The following is a 25,561-nucleotide window of genomic DNA, read 5'->3' on the forward strand; positions in this document are numbered from 1 at the left end:
AGGCTACACTTCATGGAAAAACTCAGCGTCCCTGTCACGCCAGACTGTGTGGCTAACAGCACTCGATCAGCACTGGACAAGAGCCGACAGGTCCCCACCTCCTCAGGCCAGACAGGTGCACACCAGGTCTCCCTACTCAAGTTGGGAACTTGACTCTCACTAGTCCCCCCTCCACGCACCCCCTCCCCGGCCCGAGGTGAAGCAGTCAGGCGAGTCCCAGCTGGATGCTCAGCCCTGCCTGGCTCTGTCACTCTGGGCAGGAGAGCCTAAGCCTCAGTTTCCCCATCCGTGAAGTAGGAATAACCCCAACCCCTCATTGGAAGGATCAACCACGATGCAAATGGCTAGCTGAGGCCTAGCATCCAGCCGGTGCTCGGTAAGCGGTGGCTGCGGCCTGCCTGCCTCTGCAGGGGGTGGGAGGGGAGGTTGGATGGGCCCATATTCGGCACAGGGGCCCGTACTCAATGAACAGACGCCATCGACATTCAATACGCCCAGGTTTTGAAACACAGTGGCGGGGGGTCCAGACCCCAGGCATCAGTGCTGACCTGGGCCTCACGGGTTTCAGAGATGGCCCTTCTCTGTCCCCGCACCTACGAGCGAGCCCAAGGACGGTGTGAACGGGGCGGGTGGGGGGAGATCCTGGACCAAGTCGGAAAGGGCAGGTGAGCCTCGGGGCCCCACGCCCCAGAGAGACCTGCCCGGTTCCCCTCGGCCTCCCCGGCCCCCACCCCGCCGGGGCCAGTGACCTGCACCCCCTGCCCCCTCCCTGTCTCCCCTCTCCCCTCCCCCCATCTTTTTGCTCCAGCGGGCAGCTGCTCTGACAGATGCTAAATCCCGGCAATTATTTTCATCCTCACAATGGCCCGCGGCCCCTCCCGCCTCAGACCCCGGGGTCTGGCCCCCAAAGCCCGGCCCGCCCGCCCCGATTTTGTTACAGAAAGTCAGCTGCTCCAAGAGGCCCCCGCCGCCTGAGGAAAATCAAAGGACGGCGAACAAACTCTCCGCCATCCGCCCCGGGCGAGCCCGCGTGTTTACGCGGACATAAAACACTGTTGACAGGCGCGGAGGTGCGCCAGCCCCGGGCGGTCTGATGCTGGGAAGCAGGGATCCCGAGCCACCCTTAACTTGTTACTTGGAAATCGAATCGGACACTTCCTGACCCCGGTTTGCGCCGGGCAGCAGAGAGAGGGGGCCTCCGAGCTGTGGGCTGCACGGCTGCTTGTAGGGACAGACAGACAGACAGACAAGGGACCAGACGCTGCTCCCATGCCAGGAAGGCGGGCCTACACGCCTTCGGCAGACCCTCACCCCAACCTGCGTGGGAGACGCTGCCGTTCCCACAGGTGGGGAAGCCAGGGCCCAGAGAGGGCAAGACAGTCCCCCAAGGTTGCCAAGCCACGTAGGAGCACATCAAGACGAGACGGTGGCTCCCAGGCTCCTAGGGGAAGCCCAGTTCACCAGCACCGTGCTCTCTACCGAAGCTCTCTCTCTTTTCCAGGGATGCAAAAGCATCCCCACCCCCTGAGCTGGGTCATAAGGGGAAGCCAGAGGAAGGTCCTGGGCCACAGCAGCAGATGGCTCAGGGTTTCAGTCCCCACTTTGGTCATGTCAAGTGTGCTGTGTGACCACAGCCAAGTCACCTACCCTCTCTGAGCCTTCATCTCTTCAACTGCAGAATGGGGGCAGGACCACCCACTTTGCAGTGTTGTGAAAGACCAGGGCCTAGCACTTGGGGACTGCGCTCCGGTCCCCAGAGCGGAAAGAGCAAAGGCTCGGGACCTCCCCCACTACCACCCGGCACGTTCTCTGTGCCAGCGTGCAGGGCTCAGGTCAAGCTGCCCGTCCTTGAAGGGGAGCTCGCTTCCAGGGGTGGGGGACAAACACGGGGAGGCCACGACAACACAGTGACAAAGAAATCCTGGTGTGTTTTTAATCTTCTAGGGAAGAAGGACTTCATTCAGCCGAGTAAAGTCAGGGTGGCTTCTCGGAGGAGGTGACCTCTAGGCTGGGTTTTGTGGGATGCAGTTTTGTAATCGGGGACAGCAGGTACCTCCACACGACAGGACTTTTCATGATGCGATCCAGGATGTTAGGCCTATTCGTTGTGTCAGGCATGATTGAACACGAGACATAACGTCCAAGAGACCTAGTCTTTAATACTCATGGCGTCCCAGAAGACACTATCAAGAAAGTGATTGAGAAAGGCCCTTGTTAGACAGAAGGGGAACCTCTCCTTCCGGCCAAGCCCAGCTGGTCCCTGCTTCCTTCTGGGACCAAGCTGAATATTCACATCTCGAAAGCTTTCCTTCTGCACTGGCCTCCCCACCTGCAGAGACTGTTAAACCAGGCCACGGAAGCGCTATGACCGCCTTGGTCCTGAAAAGACCGGGCCTAATGAGGTATTAAAAACAGAAATTCACAGAAGCCTGTGTCCTATCCGCTGGCCTGCATACATGAATCTCTAGCAGGGCAGGGTGGCAATGGGGCAGCTGGGCGGCACTCACTGATAAGGGCCCCCCCGGCCCGCTTCAGCACAGAGCATGAGCAGACTTCTTTCCCGCAGTGCTGGGGTCGGGGAGCAGGGGTGCAAGGCCACCAAAGGCCCAGGCCAGCCAGGGCAGCTCAGGCCCGTGCACGGAGAGACCGAGGTGTTCCAGGGGCAGAGCAGGAAACCTCAGAGCTGTGGGGAGCACGGCGCTGGGCGGCCAGTCTCGCCAGCTGTGGCCAGTCATCTCTGTCACCAGAATGACAGGAAGTTACTGGAGCCTGTTTACCGGGCAGGGCTCAGACGGACTGCCCTCTGCCCAGCTGTGGAAGGGGGGGGGGGGGCATCAGGCAGCTTGTCCAGACCACAGGGGCAGGAGAGAGAGGCCAGGGCCCCAGTGCTGCCTGCCCCACCACGAGGCCACACATTCAGACAGGGTGACTTTGGGGACAGGACTGCCAGCCCTCAATTCCTACGTGACAGACGGACACAGCTGAGACCCAGATGCTCCCAGGACCCTGGCCCAACATGAGGCGGTAACCAGCCTGGTGGGGGTGGGGGAAGGTTTCCTAAATCACACGCCAGCAAATCCTATGCTCCCTCCCTCAAGGTGTACTTCCAGCAACACCCTCCTCCAAGAAGCCCTCCCAGTGCCCCAGGCCCCGTGGACGGAACCTGGATAGCTCGGCAGGAGTCACAAGAGCAGGTCCAAGGCGGGCTCTGTCAGACAGCCCTGGGGCAGGGAGGGCGGTGAGGCCCGTGGCCCTTGGGGTCGGACCTGGTTCAAGTTGAACCTCTGACCTTTAGTCGCTGCATTCGGGCACCTTTGCCTCTTCTCTGCGTCCAGAGGGAAGGCTCCAGGACCCACCTGCGGGGCTCTGCGTGGGAACAGACCCGGCGTGTACCCCAGGGATGATGGCTTCGCACCCTCCACTTGGCCAGGCCTCACGGAGCTCACAGGAGCACGGGGAGACCCTCCGCAGGGTCTGAGGCGCCACGTGCTGCCCAGGAGACCCCGGCTGGGGCCGCACGTGCCCGGCACACAGTTGTGCAAAGGAAGCCCGAACGGCCAGGTGAGAGGAGGCTCGGCCAGCAAGGAAGGCGGCCTTGTCGAAAGAGGGCTGTGCCCGGCTGTCACCGCCTCCCCAGCCCAGAGCCAGGGCACTGAGTTCTGGAAGGTGCCCTGGGGCAGTGAGACACCTGCACAGACCCTCCCGCCTGCCCCCGCCCCCTCCAGCCAGGCTCCTGTTATGAGCCTAAGGACGGCGGCCTCCCGGGATGACCCAGGAGGGCGTCCACCCACACGTCCACCCTGGGGGGGCTCTGCCTCGACCTCCTCCAGACTGTGGGGCTGTTCTTCTGGGTCCTCCACAGGGGACAGGGGCTGGGGAGGGGCTGCCCCACAGGGCTGGGGGCTGCTATTTGTTTTTAACGGGACTGTTCCTACATAGTCTGTTTCCAAGCTTGTCCCCTCTGGAAAAGCCATCCTCTGGGGGTGAACAGCAGACGTCCCCAAGCCTGCGCCCCCACCCCCGACACAAGGTGGGCGTCCCCACACGTGCAGGTCTGTCCACGAGACACGGAACTTTCACGGAGGTGGCTTGAACGTCCGCGAACTGGGGACAGGTTTCGAATAAGCTTTCTTTGTGGCTGGGAGAGGCGGACGGGCGAGGACGGAGGGTGGGGATGCGCTGTCACTCGGGTGAAGGTCACGGTCGGGCACAGCGATTGTTCTCATCCCCTGCCCACAAGGGGCACCTGAGGGTGGGGCAGGAGAAGCACAGCGTCTGCCCCCCACCCCTGTGCGCCCCACCTTCCTCCCGAGGACGGGAAAGCCCCCGCTGCAAAAGACATCCTCGTGTCATTGAAGGAGCATCAACTTGGGACACGCCTACATTTTACGCATCTTAAAAAATTACCCCGGGGGCACCAGGGGGGCTCAGGCGGTTGAGCGTCCGACTGTTCATTTCGGCTCAGGTCATGACTCATGGTTCATGAGCTTGAGCCCCGACTCAGGCTGTCTTGACAGCATGCAGCCTGCTCGGGATTCTCTCTCTCCTTCTCTCTCTGCCCCTCCCCTGCTTGCTCTCTCTCTCTCTCTCTCTCTCTCTCTCTCTCTCTCTCAAAATAAATAAATAATCATTTAAAGAAATGATCCCTTGGGGCACCCAGGTGGCTCAGTCGGTTAAGCATCTGACTTCCAATCAGGTCATGACCTCATGGTTCATGGGTTCGAGACCCATGCGTGTCGGGCTCTGTGCTGACAGCTCAGAGCCTGGAACCTGCTTCGGATTCTGTGTCTCCCTCTCTCTCTGCCTCTCCCCTGTTTGTACTCTGTCTCTCTCTCAAAAATAAATAAGTTAACATTAAAAAAAATTATCTCAATGATGCCAACATGACACGTTGAAAGCCGCAAAGTGATTTTAGGATTCGGCAAAGCACGCAGCTATACATTTTCGGGTAAATTCTGTCCCTACGCCACAGTTACATTTGTTTACGCCTGAAAGTCACTACCACCCCCAGGGAAGCGATGAGTGGCTGAGCACAGGGGGTCTCCTTCGGGCTCCAATGGACCCGCACACCAGCTGGCTGCTTTCATCTCTGAGGTGGGGAAACTGAGGCCCTGAGAAGGATTTAACATGTCCCAAGTAAGACGGAACGGTGCCTTCGCTGCTCCTCTCGGGCTGGAACGAGCAGGGGCTCGCCAACACGGCAGGAGTGAACGGCACCAAGTCACTGGGGCAACGGAGGCCCCTGGAAAGGACGGGGAAAGTCACCGAGCAAAGCCAGAACCCGGTCCCGAGTCCCAGGGGACAGCAGAGAAGGAGCCCAGGCCCCGCACCGGTGATCTCTCCGAGCTCCTGTCCCAGGGGCTCAGGAGGCGGCCGGCATGGGTGGGAGGACAGCCCTTCCAGTGGGAGCCCGCACATGTCAGGGCACCTCGGCCTCACCCTCCCGCACATCTCCCACGTGGCTGGCCCGCCATCTGTCACCGTGGGGCTTGACACGCCGTCCCTGCCTCCCACCCCCACTCCTCAGGCAGGGCCGCTGAGCAGAGCCGGGGTGTCCTGTGGCTGTGACCCAGCCACGCCCCCCTCGCCTCCCAAAGGTGCCATGTCTAAATGTGGGGCAGAGGACCCCGAGAGCACAGCCCCCAGCCCCGCGGTCAGTAATGACGCCCCGGGAGCTGGAAACAGGCCATTTGAGTGGCAACGTTTTGTGTTAATTTTTGCAACCAGCTGCTCTATCATGTGATTATACATTATTCAGGGATCTCAAAAGTGAGCTTGGAGCGCTTGAAAGCACGACGACCGTCCATCCAGACGTGGGGAGGGCTCCGCACCGGCTCCTGGAACCACGTGCTGGATCCGCGACCCGTGCTGAGCTCACAAGGGCCACCGGCCACACGTGGCTGCGAGCTCACAGACGTGGCCCCGTAAACTGAGCTGTGCCGTCAGCGTCTAACACGCACCAGCCTGGACCTTGTGCGGCACAAGAGAAGGCAAGCTGCCCGACGATCAGTCTCGCTGACCACACACTTCGGGCCCGTGGGGCTAAAGACACGTTCTTAGAATTAATGCTGCCTTTTTCTGTTTTGATGTGGCTACCGGAAAATCTGTAGTCGTGCGTGTGGCTGTGTCCTCATTCTCCCGGACAGCACTGCCACAGCCATTTGGAAACTGGGGGGAAAAAAGCCACAATCTTGGTGAAACGGGCAGACGGGGGGGGGCGGGGGGGGGGGCTCGCGATGTGCCCCCGGGGCGCGGCGCCACCCGCATCATCACTGACGGTCTTCCCGAAGCAGGTCCTGACACCGCGTGGTACACAGAGGGAAACCGAGGCACAGAGGCGGGTAACTTGGAAAGACCACGCAAGTAGGTGCCAGAGCCGAGGCTCCCAGGCCCGTCGGACGGACAGATTCTCCCACACAGTTGATGCACCTGTTCCAGGGGGCCCAGAAGGGGGCTCTCGCTGCGGAGCCTGGGCTGACGCTGCAAGGCTCTCAGGAACCTCCTGGGGACACCGGGGACAGTGAAGGTTCTGGACGCCCCCAGTGAGTATTCCCAAAGGCCGCACACGGGAGGCCCCCCTCTCTCCCCTCTCTCCCCCAGCGATGCCAGGGGCAGGTTCGCCCCTCTTGCCACCCTCACCACGCTGACCCCAAAATGGCCCATTAGCTCGTAAGTGACGCCACCCTCTGCCGAACCCGAGGTCCCGGAGGCAGGAGCTGGGTCTCCCTCCCCTTTGTACTTCCAGCTCCTGGCCCCGAGCTGACACACAGGGAGCGCTTGTGTTCAGTGGGCCACTGAACACGTATGTGGCTGACCGACGGAATGAAAGCCGTACACGGGGCCACGCACACATGGCGGCCCCTCACCTGCGCCCCGAGAACCACGCCGGGCTCTCTGACAACCTCGAACAGCGGCCAAGTGTCTGCGATCGGGCGGCTGGGAGGCCCTTCGGCAGCACATGGAGATCATCACTTCGGACACCTGGCCCAGAGCCCAAGGCAAGGAATTAGCCGGCTCCACTCCAAATGTCACCGCCTGCTCCCCGCCACCATCAGGACGGACCCGAGCCACTGCCCCGGCTCCAGCCCACAGGACGCGTGGCCACCTCCCGTCCCCAGCAGGGCCAGGTAGGAAACGGCAGGTCGGCTTGGGTCTTGCCAACGGCCATAACGGATCAACATCAATCCCGAGCCCGCAGAGACGAGATGCGAAGAAAACGTGCTTCTCGGTGAAAGGAGAAGGGGGAAAAATAGCAAGAAAAATTTATTAAGCTAGAAGCTGGGACCAAACCGAAGTTAAAGACGCAGAGTCAACCTGTCCCCATGATCTACGACTTTCGTTGGCAGCAACTGCGTTCACGAGGAGCTCAGTGGATGGAGGAGGTCCGCCCTTAATGTCACAGAGCCCCCCTGCTGAGCTGCGCGAGGCCAGGCGTCCCCCGCACCGGCTTCTCCGTGTGACAGGGATCGCATCCCGTGTTTGGTTCTGGAGGTCGGGGGGCAGCGGGGCGGGGAAGGGCGGCCGCGGGCACCCCAGGGCCACCGCTGGACTCCGCGCACAGGAACCCTCGGTACTGAACGTGCACCGCCAGCCATCAGAGATATGCAGGAATCCTGGCGGCGGGGGGGGGGGACGCTGAGGGGAGGGTCCCCGGCTGGTCTGAGGACGTGTTTCCTGCCTGGCCTGGGCTGCACGCGGCCGGCTCCTGCTGGAGCCCTCAGTCTCTGCTGACCACGGGTGGGGGGGGGATGTTTCCGGAGGGCACAGACCCTCCGCCTCACATTGGTGACTTTGGAGAAGTGACAGATGAGGACCCCACCCCCTCGGCGCTGGACGGGGCTCTCAGGCTCCTGGCTTTACCTCCTTGTCTGTGACATGGGGAGCCCACAGAGCGGACCTCACAGAGACTTCCTAAGGAGGTGAAGCCCCAGCAGTGCCTGGCCCCGCAAAGGGGCACCCCCCCCCAGCACTGTCGTTACCGCTCGGGACTTGCTGTCACACCGCGTGTAGGAGGCGTGTGCAGCTGGGGGCGGAAGGTGGGGGGCATGGAAGAGACACAGAGTCTGACCGCAGAACCTTCCAGTCTACGGAAGACAGACATTTCACCGTCCAACCGTGATGCACCCCACGGACGGCCCAACGGCAAACAGGGCTGTGGGTGCCCTGTGGGGTCGGGGAGTGGGTACGAGAGGCTTCCCCAAGTGGGGGACGCTTCGGCCCAGATGTGGCAGGCGAGAAGGACCTCCAAGGCAGGAAAAGCCAGGAAGGGAGGGCGAGGCGCAGTTGTAGCCCTGAGTCGAGCAGCAAGGGGGCCTGCCATCAGCAGGTGGGAGACGGGGGATGGGCTGGGCCCTCACCCCCAGGGCGCCCTCCCTCCAGCTGTGCCTCTCTGAGGCTCGGTTTCCCCACCCTTTACAGGGTCGGGGGAGCAGCCTCTCACTCAAGCCGGCACCCCAAAAAGCCAAGTCCCTCTGCGATTCCTGAGACCGGTCAGGGTGACCAGTGGCATCCAGGGGTAGGGGGGGTGGTCCAGGACCTGGATGTGACTCGTGTGGGCACTGACCTCCGCTTGCCTCCTTCAGGGCACTCTCCAGACTCTAACCCAAATGGGGCCAACCAGGCGCCCCCAGGAGCCCCACACTTCACTGCAGGGTCCCCCCAGGGCCCTGGGGACCAGCCCAGCTTCAGGAAGGTGGGCTGGGGGGGGGGGGGACGCTGCTCCCACAGGCCGGCGAGGTGTTTCCTTCGCAGACTCCCATGAGGTTGGGCCACCAGCATGGTGCTGACACGCTGGTTTTTGGGTGACTCAGATCGCTTACATCTGTGGGAATCCTGCAAAAACATGGGCCACGCCCCTCACCCTAGAGGCAGCCCCACACGCGAGGGAGGGCGGCAAACAGCGCCGCCACGCGGCAGGTGCACGACAGACCCCAGCTCTTGTGCTCACTGGATTTCGGGTTCAGTCTGTTGTAAGAGGAGGGGAGAGAGATGGGGAGTCCCCCGGACAAGGCGATGTCTGCTACCGAAGGGGAAACAGGGGCGCAGTCAGCCGGCAGGAGCTGGGAACGGCAGAGGGCCAGCCGGGGCAGAAGCCACCAGCCGCCACCCCAGGGCCTGGGCGGGCCCATCGCTTCTGGGGCCTCCTCGCCCGCGGGGGCACCCCAGCTCCCCCACCCCACGGCCCCTCCTCGGGGAAGCTGCCAGCCCCCTTCTCTGAGCAGCGGCTGCGTGACCCTCGGCCACAGCTGGCCCTGCAGGGCCGGACCACCTCCCCACGAAGAGCCACCGCCCCGGGGCTCCTAGCTGGTCCCTGAGAGCTCCGGGACAGGGGGGCCGGGCCGGAAGCAGACACAGAGCAATGCAAGGGCAGGGCCGCGGAGCAGGGGTGGATGCCCCCTGTGGCTTCAGGTGACCTGGTCTCAGCCCCTCGCCCACCCCCATCGGGCCGCAAGACAGCCCTGAGCCCACAAACCGCCTCTGCTTGTAGCCTATGCTCCAGGAGCCCCTGCTTCTGGAAACACCAGCTCTCCCCACGGCCAGTGGGAGCCGGGAGGCCTCCAGAACCCGGAGGGGGGCATGAAGTGAAGACGTGCTCATCCGTCTGAGCTCTCACGGAGGCCCGAGTTCTCGCTCTGGCCTGGGGGAGCCCGAGCAGAGAGGCCCTGGGCAGGGCAGCCGGGCAAGACTTCCCTGGCCCCGACCCACCCCTCCCTGCCGGTTCCTTACTCGGCCAGCTCCTCCAGGCTGCGATAGACATCATCGTCGTTTTCCGCGGTCTCCTCCGAGGGAAAGGGCCTGTGGAGAGACGAGAGAGGGGTGAGCAGGTCTGTACGGAGCGGCCGGGCGCCCGGCCTCAAATCCCCCACGGGTCTGCAACGCCGGGCTTCTGTCTGCCCTCACGGAAGAAGCAGGGTCCGCCCGACGGTGGCGCGTGCATCGGGACCAGCCAGGTGGAGGCGTCAGGGGTGAGCACGGCCGTGCCCAGCTTGGCCCTGGGACACTGGTGGTCGGTCACTCTCCATGGGCCCCCGCGGCCCTGGTGGCAAATGAGGGAACAGCGTCAGGGACGGCAGGGAGCCTTCACCCGTGTGACAGCGCTGGGGCTCTCCGGGCGCCCTCGTGGTTAGCACCGGCCGGAAGGACTGTCAGCGTCATCCTCCCAAAGGACGGGATTCTGGTGGGGACGGGGGAGCTTCTGGAACAGGGACAGGGACAGGGGCGAGGACCAGCGTGCCGTGTGGGAGGCTGCCCATCACGCTGGGCACGCGCCGTGGCCTGTAAGAAGGCTGGTGCTCGCCCACACCCCGGGGCCTGGCTCGGGGTCACAGCGTGTCCTCCTGTCCCTGCTGCCTTCCCAGAGGCCCTGCCTCCCTTCTGGAAAGGGAGCCACGAGGGGAGGAGCCCCAAGAGGAGCACGGCAGTCTCTTTAATGTCTTCTCGATGGCCACACCGATGCTCCGTCCCTCCTGGGTCACCCCCTGGGTACGCAGCCCCTTGGTGCCACACCCCGGGCCCCCAGCACCTGCCACGTTCCCCTCCCTCGGCCTTGTGCCTCAGGAATAGTCCATCTGTCTCTACCGACAGCGCCCCCCAACACCTCCTCTCTGTCCCTTCAACTTGCATCCACTCCCCCAACGAAACTCCTCCAGACAAGGGTGAGAGGGACCCTGACACCATTGAATCTGAAGGCTGATTTTGGAGGTGGTGAACCCCTGATTTTTGGAGGGTGTGGGACAGAGTTCCCGGCGGGGGGTGGGTTGTGCTTCTCTGCTGTGGGCCTTGTCAGGGCCTCTCACATCTGTCCAGCAGACAGAGTGGGCCGTGAGTCCCAAGCTTATCTGGACTTGAGGCCCTTTATTTTCTCATAGTTCTGTATGGGGGGGACCCCAGGGTCCCTACCAACTGTCTTCCCAAACTGCATCTAGGAGAGAAGGGGGGGCGGTCAGCGGGGGCAGGGCCGGCTGTGGTCCTCAGCACCCAGGTGTCCACCTGGGCAGAACAGAATCTGCTTCTTTTATTCTAACGTCCCCGTCCCGGGCCACAAACCCCCTCAAGAACAGGGCTGCAGAAGTTCATTTCATTTCTGCCACAGCCAGAGACCGGCAACGGCCAGGGTGGGCCAGAGCAGGAGAGGGAGGGGCGGCCACCTGGCCGCGGGGGGCTGGCCCTGAGTGAGACAGGAGTACCCAGGGTGGGGGCGGCCTTACCCCCGTCCGCCCTGCCCCCAGCCCTCGTGTGCGCCCTCTGCCCTCCGTCCCCTGCCCCAGCCCGTCCCCCCGAAGCCGAGCTCCCTTCAAGGTTCAACTCAAGCCCCACCTCAGGTGGGAAGATCTGACCACGCTCTCAGCCTGGGTGCACGTCCGCCCAGCACAGAGCCTGGCACTAGAAAGGCATGGACAGATGGACGGACAGACGGACGAATGGGTGGACGACGGACAGATGTCACATGCTCTCGAGCTGCTCTTTGCCCCGGGAAACAACAACAAAGGGCAGCGGTGAATTAGAGGCAGGAAAGCCCCATCGGGAGCTTATAAGAAACCACGCACAGGTGTTCAAGTCACCCACGAGTCGTGACCCCGCAGCACTGACCCTGGTTTAACACTGGGGACGCCCATTTACACAGAGAGCACCTGAGCTGCTTCTGGGGCTACGTCCCAGCTGTGCCTTAAAGCTCGGGTGGGGCTGGAGCAGGGGCGACTGGGTGGGCACTCTGCCCCCAGTGCTCTGTCCTTTCTGTCTCAGGCACCAGCTGACGACCCAGATCCCCTGGGCCGCATCTGCCCCCCATCCCCCTCCCAGCTCAACGAGACATCCAGACGTTAACAGTAGAGCCCGTGTGCGCTTTAAGAGGAGGAAATGAGACAGAAGCACAGAAATGATGGCAAGCCCCCCACCCGCCCCCCCCAGCCTATCGGGGCAGGCTGGGATCCTCTCGTCCCATCGGGCCCTTCCTGAGACCACACTTCCTGGTGCCCAGCTTCTGGGAAGCCAAGTTTCCCACCCGGACCGCCAAGGGGATAGAGGGGATGGCCGGGCCAGAAGCGTCAGGCAATGTCTCCTCCGCCCCACCAGGCTTCCCCACCCAGCACACCCCCCTCCCGGGGACAGGCAGTGACAGGTGCACACGGCTGCTTCCGGAGGAACCCCCCTCAGGTGACACCTCCCCCCGCCCCAAGCACAATGTCCGCATCCAGCATGGCCACATCTCGCCCAGGACAATCACGGCCCCAGTGCTGGGGGCACAAGGGGTCACCGGCCAGAGAAAGGGGACACCGAAAACAGGGCACCCTAAGGGGGCCTGCACCGAAACCCCTGAACAAAGAACGGACGAGGGCCCGACTCCTGTTTCTAAATCCTCCTGCTTCGTTCTCCTCCATTCATTCACTGGTACTTCCTGGGCACCTGCTCTGGGCTCCAGGGAGAAGGTGCAGCTTCAATCTAGCTCTGGAACCAAGACATCAGGCTCTGCTCTTTGTCCTCAGGACCTCTCCAAGAATCTGCTAAAAAGCTATGGCCTCTAAGGGCATGACATGTGCCCCCCATGTGCCTACAGGTCCATGGGGAGAGGATGCGTGGTCCGAAGGGGGGGCAGACTATGCCCTGGGGGTCCTGGAGCTGAACGTGGTGGGCTCAGGTCCGTGCCGGCTGGGACTCCAGGAGCTCAGGCAGATGGCTCAGGTTTGCTTTCTGGGAAGGCCCTGAGCAGTGGGCAGCCAGACTTGCTTTATAAGACAAAGCCCAAACCAGCCAAAGAGAGGACCTGCAGACACAACACCCTCCTTGAGAAGCAGGTTCCGGGTCTCTGACACAGGAGGACCAGTTAGCTTCACATCCTCCTGTGCTGTGGTGAGGGCCGTGGGACCTGGGCGGTGGGACCTGGGCCGTGAGACCTGGGCCGTGGGACCTGGGCGGTGGGACCTGGGCCGTGAGACCTGGGCCGTGGGACCTGGGCGGTGGGATCTGGGCGGTGGGACCTGGGATGTGGGACCTGGACCGTGAGACCTGGGCGGTGGGACCTGGGATGTGGGACCTGGACCGTGGGACCTGGGCCGTGGGACCTGGGCGGTGGGACCTGGGCATTGAGACCTGGACCGTGGGACCTGGGCCGTGAGACCTGGGCGGTGGGACCTGGGCATTGAGACCTGGACCGTGGGACCTGGGCGGTGGGACCTGGGCGGTGGGACCTGGGCGGTGGGGCTCCGGGGGAAATGATCCTCCTGTCCGAGTTGCCTGCGTACTTGTCCAGGCAGCAGCCAAGGGGAGGGAACGCGGGGCTGTGCCCAGGGCCGGTGTGCCTCCCGCTGCCTGACTTCTCCGTGTGTGTGGCATGCGCCTGTGGCCCGTCCGGTGGCTGGTGCCAGGTGGCGCCTCCTCCCCATTATTACCCCTACTCCACACTCCACTGTGCAGGGCCACACGGGGGCTCCTGGGCCTGCTTCCCGGGGTGGGGGGCGGGGGGAGGGTCCTTCGCCCCAGACCAGGAAGCCCGGGAACATGGCAGGTGCGCCTCCCCTCACCGAGCTGTGTGTGCAGGTGGCCCAGCCCAGGGCCCAGATGCGCCGTCCCCCAGCTCTATCCCCAACACCCCGGAAGCCAAAACAGACAGCCACGTCTATCAGCTTCGTTTTAGAGGAGGCCTTGAGGGCAGAGCTAAGAACGAAGATCCGGGTTCAAATCCTGACTCTGCTGCAGGCTCACTATGTGGCCCTGAGCAGGGCACCCTCTTCTCTGCCTCAGTTTCCCTAATTGTAGAATGGGAGTAGCAGTCACTGAAACAAGTTCACACCGTGAGCCTCTAAGGTCAGGCCCTTCTACCCAGCGAGTGCCTGGAGAGTATCTGACAGGGCAGGTCACCCTTCCTCCTCTCTGGGTGGCCCACTCCAAGAGCCCACCTGCCGAGTCCAGGGCTCAGACACAGACAGTCCCGTCCCCAAGGCTCCCGCGGCCTCCTGCCCAACAGCTCCCGGTGCTGACTCCCGGAGCCAGCCCCAGCGGGCAGCCCCTGGCCCAAGGTCAGCACCGTCACCGGGCCCTGCACCCCACCCCCAGAGCTCTTCCCCCCCACCCCCCACCCCATGCCTCAGACGAAGGACATCGTCTGGAAACAAAAGTGGGCACTCAGGAAGGTAAGAACATTCCGGGTCAGCGTTTGGCTCTGACGTGGGTCACTCAGCACTGCTCAGAGAACGTAGGACACGGCGTTCATTTTCCCACATTCTGCGGGCTTTCAGATGAAAGGGATCCAGGGCCTGAGACACAGCCGAACTTCATCTTTCACTTGGCGCCTTCCAGAAGAAAGCACAATTCTGACTCCCTGCAAGTGACCTCCAAGGGCCGGGTTTACTGGCAGGGTCGCGGATGGCTCAGTCCTCCTTGGCCGGCCCGCTGCGCCCCAGAGAAGGGTGGGGGCCAGAGCCCTGAGTCCACACCCCGGAGGGGTAGACCGGCAGACGGGGCCCCAGAGGCCCAGGGGCACCCAGCACCCAGCACCCAGCACTGCCCTGCAGCGGGAGACCACCATCCGGTTTGCCCGGAACCAGGGAATTTCAGTGCTGGCCTCCTAGTCCCGCACAGGGGAGACAACGGTGCTTCCATTTGGGGCACGGGTGGGCAGCCTACATCTCGGCCAGGCCTCAGTTTCCTCTTCTGAAGCCGGCCTCCAAATTGGGTGTAGTGGGGCTGTGGGAGAGCCTGGTACCAGGGCACCATCGGGTCTGGCCACATCTCTCCATGTGTGCCCGGGTGTGCGCAGGTGTGCCCAGGGGCCGGTGAGAAGGAAGCGGCCAGCATGGGGGGTGGGGGGGGGGGGGGCAACACCCCCTCTGGCACCGGTTTGCCAGGGCAGCGGTGGCCAGGCACACTTGAAAGGCACATCAAGAGCAGCGGCCTGGAGGACGCAACGGGCCCGTTTAATTATTGAGAGAGTCACCTGGGTGCCGTCTGCTAATTGGCTGCGAGGCCCTGAAGCACCCAGGGTTCCTTATTAAAAACGGCCCTCCCGCCACACAGCACCGATTGTCGAAACAAGCCGACGGATCCGGTTTCTTTTCTCAGCCGGCCGCCGCCCAGCGCAGACGGGCCCTCGAGTCAGGGGGCAGCGCCGGCCATGCACCCCGCCCACGCCCGCAGCTGGTGCAGGCCACACCCCGTGTCGGAGACGAGGGTGACCCACACGGGGTTGAAGGGCGCAGGGAGCAGGAGGGAGTCCAGGTGGAAGGGCAGTCCTGGCCTGGGGCAATCAGGAGGGCTGCTCACAGGAGGTGGCGGGGGTGAGCTGGCTTCGAGAGCAAAGTCTGATGCTGATGCTGAGTGCAGGGTCCCAGCCTCGTGTAGGACGGGGGTCGGAACGGGCCGGTCTCCTAGCCCGAGAGCTTGCCAAAGGGTCCGAGCCCCGGCCTCGATGAACTGGGCTGTAAAATGGGGATCAATCCCCCCTCTCTGCCTCCCGTGTGGCGGGGGCTTGGGAAGCAGGGACACCAAAGTGAAGCCACATGTCCATCACAGCCGCGGCAGGCCCAGCAGACGCCAGGCTGAGCGGGGAAGTGGGGCGACCCGGGGAGATGGCAAGCACCCCCCCCAGAGAGGAAGCCCAAGCGATCCCCAAATCCCAGCCTGTTTCCGCCCTTGCTTCCCAAACCCTAGCAGGGAGGAGGGAGACGCTCTGACCTCGTCCCGGCCGGGCCATCCCACCGTCGGGAGGGAGGGGCCCGGAGCGGCCACTTCTCAGCAGCCCCGAAACTCAGTGTATTTTTGATTTTCCGGCACACTTCTCGGAACGGCAGCAGTTAGAAGCGGAAAGGCCAGGGGGTCGGCAGGGCCCAGCCCCCGCAGCCACTCCGCTGTTTCCTCCCATGCCTGGGGGGTGGGGGGCAGGAAATCCCCGCGGCCCGTGCCCTGCCCGAACGGGACAGTCTGGCCACGTCCACCAGGGGATGGAACTGGCCGCAGACCCGCAGAGAGGGGGTTCCCGGAGCCACCGCCTGCCTGGCCCCTCTTCCCAGTCTGTGGGCTGAGGCCTCTGCACGCCCCCATTTGTGCCAACAGAAACCCAGCGTGCCCGCTCCGCACAAAGTTTCCAAACTGGGGACGGATGGCCCAGAGCCCCTAAACGTCCTCTGGCCTTGGCTGGGGAAGCCGTGCCCAGCTAGGACACGCCGGGCAGTGGGAGGCACACGGGGCCGGCCGGGGCGGGACTGTAGTCAGGGATGGACGGACGGACGACAGGCCCGACTCCCGAGGAGCAAGCAGGCCTGGCGGGGTGGCCGTTCGAAGGCTCCAGAGCCCACCAGCCTCCGGGCCGGAAGCTCGATAGGCTCCCTGCTCCGACGGTGTCTTTGTCAAACTGCTCCCACCAGGGCAGCTGGGAACACGGACTCTGGCAGCCACTGGAGAGAGAGACTCTTCCCTTTTCTCCTTTGCCACGTCCACACCTGAACGCGGACGTGGCTCTCTGAAATGACCTTTCCGATCCCAGCACAGGTCTGTAATGCTGGGGTGGAGCTCAGGCCCTCGCCGACCCCCCCTCTGCTCCCCAATTACGTGACCCAGTGGCACTGGCACACAGAAGATGGCGGCTTGTCCGAGGCTGTGGCGGACGCACTGGTGGGAGTGGGGTCAGAAAGACATGGACACGTTCATTCGCCGTGCCGAGGGTCAAATGCACGCCGCTGGCTCCGGAAGGAGGCCAAGTCGGTGGGTTAGCAGACCTAGATCTCCTCAGGAAATGCGCAAAAGCCAGGAGACTAGATGGGGACCCTACTGGGTAATCGGAGGACTGACCAAGTCGCTGTGTGACCTCGGGCAAGATCCCTCCCCTCTCTGGGCCACCATTCTCTCCTCTCCAAGAACAAACCGTGTGGGCGGAGCGGGGGGGTGGGGGGGTGACACCGGGGTGACACAGAGCTGGAGGCCCTCTCGTGCCCCTCCCACTTCCTGCCTCTCTCCTGGGAAATGGTAGCTGCGAACCCCAAAGCACCGAGACCCTAGAAGGCCTCCGCAGGCCCCCCGGAGCCAGCACCCCCGCCCTCAGTGGATGCCCCTGGACGGAGAGGCCAAACCAAGGCCGGCGGGCCGGCGCCCCCTCCACGTGACGGCATCACTGATCAGCCACGGTCAGTGCTGGGGTGGATTGCACTCCGGGGGAAAGCCTGACCTGTGGGCTCTGGTTAGAAAAGCGGGTCAGCGTCCCGGGGAGCTCTGGCCACCCCTCCATCACGGCACCTACGGCCCAGACGCGGGCCGGTCCAGGGCAGTCCGGTCAAGCCTCCACCTGCCGGCCGGGGGTGTGGGTGAGGTGGGGCATGCGTGAAACCCAAGCCCCCCCCCCATTCACAAACAAGGGGCCCAGGAGGCCTCAGGACAAGGAGGGGGGCGTCCTCAAGCTCCCAGGCACTCATGACAACTGTCCACGAGACGGGGGTGACCATCTCATCACAAACGAGGACATCAAGGCCCAGGGAGGTGAAGAAAGCTGGGCTTGGAACCAGGACTGCCCCCAAGAGGGGCCAGAGAGCACAGGAGACACAGGCAGGAGCAAGCCCATGCCCCCCCCCACCCCCACCCTGTGCCCGGGCATCCGGCCCTGGGCGCCCCTTCACCGATCCTGGCCGGAGGGTTCCAGACAAGATCTCAGAGGCCACGGCCCCGCTGAAACCCCTCCCACTCAGAGGCTCGGAGACCCTGTGCCCTGCCCATCCCTCCCCACGCGGTCTCCTTCCCACTGTCCCTGGCCCCTCTCCATCCCCCAGGACACCAACTGTGTTCCCTCTGGAAGCCTCTGCCGGGGCGTCCGCTGCCCCAGGCCTGCCACTGCTCACTCCCTGGGGCTCAGCCGGATCGAGGTGCCCTGCCCAGGGCATCTGAGTGCCCCCCCTCCCCCTGGAGCCTGGGCCTCAAGAGGGTGACAGGTCAGGACAGGGGAGAGCCGTAATCAGCTGTGTCCCCAGCAGCGGGCTGCCCTGGGCCCACGCGAGGACAAGGACGGACCGCAGCCCTCCCACCGTGCCCCGTGGACGCTGGCGTGGCCACTTTGGATCAGAACCGGGCCTCAGCCCTCCCGGATGGCGCCAGCCCTGGGTCTGAAGGTGGCTCTGGGTGTGGAGCCGCGTGTGGGTCATCGCCCACCCTGGCGTGTGCAGGGCCAAGGGCCCAGCCGAGCTCCGGGGCCGGGCTCCAGGCCTCAGCTTTAGGAAATAATAATCAGAGGGGCCACGGCTGGACACTGTTCCGCCCAAACCCTGCTTCAGGACTGCCGGCCGGGTTCCCACGCCGCAGTGACGCCCAGGGCCCCGGGACCCGGGGGTGCTCGAGGAGGGAATTCTTCCACATGGCAGAAAACCCAGCTTTCTGCGGCCACCAACCCCACCGGGGACGGGGGACAGAGCCAGCAAGGCGCCCGTGCCCCGAGCAGCTCGGCATCAGGGACGCCAGAGCCTCCGGGCCAGGTCGGGGTAGAGACGCGTCCAGGTCTCCCACCCAGTGTCCGCAAAGCGGGGATGGAGTCCTGCAGGGAACTGAGGCCGGTAGGGCTGGGGTGTCCGGGTCAGTGCAGGGCCAGGCCCCGGGACCCCCAACGCCCCGCTGACTCCCACGGGACGCGGTCCCGGCCCCACCACCGACCGGCTGGGACACCGGGCCGGAGGCTTCCCTTGGGGCCTCCCCTCTGCAAAGCAGGGCCGAGACCCCCGACTCCCGGGTGGGGGTGGGCATTCGGAGCGCTGACCCACAGGGAGCTGTGGTGCGGGGGACAGGGCCCAGGGCCACATACCGCGACCTGATGCGTCACAGGACGGCCAGAGAAAACAGCGAGTCCCCGGAGCCAACCTGACGAACTCTCTTCGTTAAACGTCCAAAACGAGGAGGACTAGACGAAACTACACGTGAGATTTAGTAAACCTAACTAGACAGGACCAGGCAGGCGGTGGGTGCGGGAGCAGGGCCGGGTCCTGAGTCTCCTGGGGCCCTGTGAGCTGGAATGTTCTAGCTCCCTGGGTTCACTGGTGGGCTCAAGAGGGCTCACAATAATTAAAAGTTAAATGAATAAACAGAAGGGGCACCCGGGTGGCTCAGTCAGTTGAGCATCCGACTTCGGCTCAGGTCACGATCTCGCGGTTTGTGAGTTCGAGCCCCGCGTCGGGCTCTGTGCGGACAGCTCGCAGCCTGGAGCCTGCCTCGGGTTCTGTGTCTCCCTCTCTCTCTGCCCCTTCCCCACACGTGCTCTCTTTCTCTCTCTCTCTCTCTCTCTCTCCCCAAAATAAAAATAAGTAAATAAAAATAAACAGAAGACAAAAAGATCAAAACAAACGGGGACTAAGAAGGCCAAGAAAAGGTGGTCCATTCCAAGAACCCCCTCTCTCCTGTCAGAATACTTACTGCCACGTGTTGGCCAAAAGGGGGGCCACGTGGTGGGGGTGGGGGGGGGGCACCAGCGCATCTCGGCACGATGAACAGCAGGTGAGCGAGATCACCACGGGTGACTGGGCGGGCTCAGGGCCCGGCTCAGCTCCCCCCCCCCTCGTCACGGGACCCCCTCCAGCAAGCCCCTCAGCCTCCCGGCCTCAGTCTCCTCCTCTGTGAAAGGGGAGCAACAGTCTCCCACCCCGGGGACGAGCAGCGTCGAGCAGCGGGAGAGGCTGAGTCCCTGTCACTAAGCATCATGGCTTCGCCGACAGGGCACGGTCCGCAGGGGCCGGCGCACGAGCCGTCGGGGCCGCGTCCCTGCCGTGACGGCCGCGCTGTTCCAGCAGGAGGCCGCCCACCGGCCTGGCCGTGGGAGCAGGTGACGTGGTAACGCGTGGGCAAGACACGAACGCTGGCTGCTCTGAGTCACGGGCCTCGGGGGCTCTCCGTTGCCACTGCAGAACCTGGCCCAGCCTAACAGAAGCAGCCGGTGACGAGGAGGGACAGGACAGGCGAGAACCCCCCCTGAGGCGGACACCCCGGGTGACGTCTGGGGGAAAACGGGGCCCCTGCCGGTGAGGACAGGTGCGGGCTGTCCCCACGCTTGGGAGCCGGGCTCACGGCTGTACAGAGCACGACAGACCTCACCACGGAGCTGGGCTGGGGGACCCTGCTAACGACAGCGCCCCCCCACCCCCCGCCACCGCCCCCGGCTAGGCCACAGTCCCAACGCCGCCACCGTGTCAGGACGTCACGCTCTGCTCCACGGGCGCTTTTGACGACCGCACCTCCCCTCTGCACGTGTGTAAATCCCACCGCACAACAACGCTTGCTGCTTGGTCTCCGAAAACGCGCCGATAATGTCGCACAGCTGCCCCGATAAATTTTTAATGGTGACATTTGCCGAAGAGGCAGGCTTTTATCGTCTGGCTTGCCACAGAGCGAAGCCATCTTCGCTCCCCAGGGGGAAGGGCAGGAGTTGAGTGGGCTCTGGACCCAGTACGGGTGGAGATCCTCACCGCCCCCCAACAACGAACGCTGTTGAAGAAGGAACCCCCTGTCCCTGCTAACCACAGGGGCGTCTCTGAGCCCCCGATCCCCGCCGTGGGCAGGTGTTGGTGGTTGGGGCTCGTGGGGACACCGATCAGCCTCTGGGAAGGGCACTTCGCAGCTCCACACGCCAGGCATGCTGGAGGCTGGGGCCCCCACCTGGCCCCCGCCCCAGCGCCCGCTGCCCAGCCAAACCCACTGCGTGAGAGTCCCGCAGCTGCCGATAACCAAGTACCACAAACTGGGAGGCTGGACACAGCAGAAATGCATGCTTTCAGCGCTAGAGGTCGGAAATCCCAATCGAGATGCGGGCAGGGCCGGGCAAGGCTCTAGGGCGGGGGTCCCTCCTGCCGTTCCCAGCTCCCGGGGGGCCCCGGTGTCCCTGGGCTGTGGCAGAGGCCTTCAGTCCCTGCCTCCGTCTGCACACGGCCCCTCTGCCTGCGTCTCTCTCCCACGCGTCTCTTATAAGGACACTGGCCATCGGATTAGGGCCCCCTGGGTTTCCCTAGTGAGCTCACATTCACAGGTCCGGGGTGTATCTTTTTAAAGCCACCGTTCGGCCCACGCCCACCCGGTCTGGGCTCCCCTTCGAAGGCGTCCTCAGGCCTCACACCTGAGAACCACTGCTCGGGGCTGCTTGGGCCCTGGGACTCACTCAGGGCTCTGACCATCGGCCAACACGAGCCTCCCTTTCAGACACCAGGAAACAGGCTCAGGGCTAATGCACCTGCTGAAAATCCCACCGGCAGCTGGACCCGACTAACTCAGGCCTGCCCTTCACCCTGTGCCTCCGGGTTTCAGGTCATGTTCCCCACTCATCCCGCCCTGCCCCGCGGCCTGCTGTGGCACGGTCACCTGCCTGTGACCGGCGCCCTGTGTCCAACTCCCTGCCTAACAGCAGTCAGTTCTGGCTGTGTCCCAGCACCTGGCCTGGGGGCAGACATCGTGAGGCACAGACAGAATGAATGAATGAGCAAATGAACGAATGACTGCTGACCTCCTCGGGTAAGGGACCTTAGGAAAGGTCCTCTGGGCCTCAGCTTCCCCTCACGTAAGAGGAGGGATGAAGGGCCCCTCCAGCGTGAAGGTGCCAGGCTGTGGGAGCCGGGCAAAAGGCCTGAAATTTGTCCCTGGGGACCCGATGAATCTGCAAGGGTCACAGAGAACATGCCGGCCCCCCTGCCCTTGTTTTCCGTCTCACTGCCTGGCGCAGACAGGTCCGCGGCCAGGGAAGCAGCTCACGCTCCTGGGGTTTTCCTCAAGCAGGCCAATCTCTTGTCTTGGCACCAGGAACGTCTGTCAGCGAGGACGGGCCGATGCAGCCACCAGTGACATCTCCCGGCCACGACGCTGAACCTGCCCCAGGAAGGCCCGGCGGGGACTGGGACGATGCTCCTGAGCCACACACTGGAGCAGATGCTCGGGCTTGGATGCACACTGTCCCCGACTGTCCTCCCCGAGCACCTCGAGCGCGGCGGTGACCCCGGGCTCTCGGAGGCGTGAGCATTGCCCAGATCGTCCGCAGGCAGGGCCCACGCTCCCTCCACCCACATCGAAGCAGGAAACTCACGCACGACCTGCTTTAACCCACTCAGCCCTCCAGGTGGGTGCGGGCAGACCCCTGTTTACAGACGAGGAAACTGAGACGCAAAGAGGCGGCCCCTCCGCCTACTGCCTGTCAGGGCCTGTGCGGAGGGCTCGACGGGGGTCGTCTGAATATTCACAACGGCCCAGGGGGGTTGTGAGCTGCTTTACCGAAGGGTCCGTACGGGCTCAGGAGCAGGAAACGGGCCCAGCATCTGGCCACCACCCAGGTCAGCTGGGTCACCCCTTTGTCCGCCCCCCCCCCCCCCCCCCGGATGAAACACGGCCGAGCGCCTGGTCTGCACTGGGGAGCAGACCGGGCCTTGCCTTAGCGCTGCTGGGCCTGGACCACGGCACGAGGCTGTGACCTTAACCACATCACAGCACCGCGCTGAGACCAGCCTACCCACGTTCATGTGACATGGGCAGAGGGGGGATGGAAGGACATCCGGGTGGGTAGAAGGATGGGTAAGCGTGCAGACGACGTACCGACGGAGGGACAGGTGGACAGATGGGTGGATGGATGGGGGGCAGAGGGACAGATGGACAGATGCAGAGCTGACTGGTCGCATGAACAGAGGATGGGAGGGCGGGGTGGGGAGGGAGGGCCGAGAGATCAGCCAGCTGAGTGCGCTCTGTGTGCGAGCGGACGGCACGGGGGCTCCCCACCCCCACCCCGCGAGCCCCGCCACCAGGACCAGAGATCCGGGAGGGGAGCGGGCGCAATCGGCGGCCCTCTGTCCTTTTCGAGACCCTGCCGGCCGTGGAGGCTCCAGCTGGCGGTTCACGGCCCTCCCGCTGGGCAGCCGGCCTGCTCCTCCTGACTGTCCCCAGCGTGAATCAGCTCCCCGCTGTCCTAGCACAAAACGGCCCGTTAATACATTTTGAACAAGCGTGTGTCCTTCCAGCTCCGGTGCCCACAGTGGAGTGGCGGAGACAAGTGCACCGAGGGTTCCCCGGGAATCCCGTTCGGGGGGTGGGGGGCAGCGACAAGAGGAGGCAGGGTCCCTCCCGGGGCCTTGGGAGAGACTCCCTGCAAAAGTCACCTGGCTGCCGTTCGTCAGGTGCCAGCCACCATGCCCGGCTGCCCGGCTTTTCCACTTGGTCCTGACACGGTGGCCGGATCTCACCTGCAGGTGACAACCACTCGGGTGTCCAGAGGAAGGACGGTGGGCTGCCTCCCGGGGGCTCTGTCCTGGTGGCCGGTGTGGACAGGACACGGCCTCAGTGCCACCAAGGTCAGCGTGTCGTTCTCCTCTCTGCCCCGAGGCCTCCCCTCGTCCCTGACAGTGGGCCACCGTCACCAAGTTGGGGAGAGAGGGGACAGGAGGCTGGAGGGAATGCCGTGAGAGTCCTTCCCGGGAGGGGCTCCGAAGCAGGACAAGCAGAACGAGCTGGTGTCACTTTGTCAGGTGAATGGAAAAGGTGCCCTCGTCCCCTCTGGGGTGGGCCCTGTCCTAGCAGCCCCTCCTTCTCGGAGGCAGGTTCTGTGTGACACACACGGGCCAGGCCAGAGCTGAGCCACACCCACATCTGCCCCCCACGCTGGGGCCTGGCCCACACAACACAGGCCCCCTGTGCCGCATGAAGCACCCCCCACCCCTGCAATGACGGCTCTGTCACCGGCCCGGCTGCCACACCAGCTCCAGGACCCTTAAACCAGAAGGTCCCCCCCCCCCCCCCCGCCCACACTCTCTCCTCCAACGCTGCCCAGGCAGGATGGCCAAACACCTCTGCCTTCCTTGCCTGTCCACCTTTCTTCCCACCCCTGCCTTCACCACTAAGCATGTCATCCCTTCTAGAACCTTCCACGGAGCCCCGAGGGAGGATCTGGAGCACTCTGGGCCCCCGCCGCCCCGGCTGGCACGTCCGCGTGCAGGTTCAGCTGTCGGCACGCCGATGGACAAGACACCAGGATGCACACGTGAGTGGGCGGTCCCAGCGCGGTATGCGAGAAAACACACAGGGAACACGCCAGGCACACGTGCGCACACACACACGCACGCACTGACACGGCTTACTCGGCCGAAGCCTGGAGACCTGAGCGGCGGCCCCGGCAGATGCGGGGAGTGAGGCAGCAACCAGGCCAGGCTGGGGCTCTGCACGTGACGCCGACCGACGACCTCGCTCACCCTGGCGGGACACGTGGGGCACGGGGTGCGGGGCAGGCACCAGCCGGACCGAGCCGCCAGGGGAGGCCGGGCGCATCCGAGACCCCCAACAGCCCCCAGGTGGCCTCACGGGAGCCCCTCCCGGGAAGGAGTCTCGTGTCTTCCAGTGACTCCCCCACGGCCAACGCAACGGTGCCAGCCCCGCGGTCATCACGAAAGGAGAGGAACGCAGGCTCTCCACTGAGGACAAGTGGCCAGGTGCCTGGTGTCACCAGGTGGGACCATTAAAACCCTCTTGCCACAGAATGAGCTACAAGCACGTGAAAATCGCCGCTTTCCATCCGAGCCTCTCTCGTGCACAGTCCCGTCACCTGGAAGTAGCCAGGTGGCACCAGATGAGAAAGGGACATCGGCAGGGAGGGGGACAGCGGAGAGAGCTGGGGACTGTGCCCAAGAGAGCCACGGCCGACGTCACCGACACAGGCAGCCCCGCGGCAGGACAGGACCTTTACTTGGGGAGGAGCCCCTTTGAGGATGGAGGGAGGTCCTGCCTCTCCTCCCTAGAAACACAGGGTGCACAGGATCCCCCACCATCCCACAGAGACGCTGGCTTCAGGCCAAGACGGGACACGCCCTCGGGAGACCCCTCGGGCAGCAAGGCTGACCCCTGCCCGAGCTCCTTCGCCTTATGTCTGCAACCCAGGAGAGCATCCGGGGTGAAGGCTCACTCCCCGTTCCCCTGACGCAGGAAGACCGAGCACAGGTCCAGGTCCTCTGCAGCCAGCGACGGGACAAGAGGGACTTCTTTGCAGTTCCAGAACACTTTCCCGCGCTCAGATTTGGATCCGGTGTGTCTGACATTCTGAGAACTCACTTGAAATTGAAAAAGGACGTCCCAGCTCGCTGGGGCCTGGGGGCAGACGGGTCTCTCCCACCCCTGTCCCTGCCCCACCCACCCAGCCACCCTGCAGCCTGCCCACGGGGCAGCCCCCCTCAAATGGGTCTGGGGTCTCTCAGACTGGAGGAGAAGACCAAGCATGAGGACCCCCAGGCAGCCCATATTAACCTTCAAAAGCAGAGTTGTGGGGTCACAAGAACAGGCAGGAGGCAGTGTGCTGGGGGAGCCACGGGGCCAGTGGCAGTGGCCACACCCCCCTTCGTGGCCTGGCAGCTCCTTGCCTTTCCCCAAGACCCCAGCATTCCTCGGCTTGTGGCCACATCGCCCCAACCTCTGCTCTGCTGTCTCGTCTCCTTGCTCCGCTCCCACCCTCCTGCCCCCCTTTTCCCTCCGATATAATCGCGTCTATGACAACCTGATTACACCTGCAGAGAACCCCTTCCCTGTCACATTAGGGCCAGGAGCCAGGAGGGGGGTGTAGCTTTTGGGGGCCCCGTGTCAGCCCACCACCCCGGCCAGC

At 64.0% G+C, this 25,561-nt stretch overlaps 1 protein-coding gene across 3 annotated transcripts in view; it reads right to left on the reverse strand.

Annotated features, from left to right (window-relative positions):
* The window catches only part of VAV2 (vav guanine nucleotide exchange factor 2), a 160,756-nt gene that overhangs the window by 47,022 nt on the left and 88,173 nt on the right, over positions 1-25,561 (reverse strand). For all 3 annotated transcript variants that reach the window (XM_027051812.2, XM_027051809.2, XM_053204412.1), the window contains exon 4: positions 9,727-9,795. In XM_027051812.2, coding sequence (XP_026907613.2) covers positions 9,727-9,795 — 69 coding nt within the window. The remainder of the gene's footprint in view (positions 1-9,726; positions 9,796-25,561) is intronic.

The sequence above is a fragment of the Acinonyx jubatus genome, chromosome D4 (genome assembly GCF_027475565.1).
Source record: "Acinonyx jubatus isolate Ajub_Pintada_27869175 chromosome D4, VMU_Ajub_asm_v1.0, whole genome shotgun sequence".
NCBI lineage: Eukaryota > Metazoa > Chordata > Mammalia > Carnivora > Felidae > Acinonyx > Acinonyx jubatus.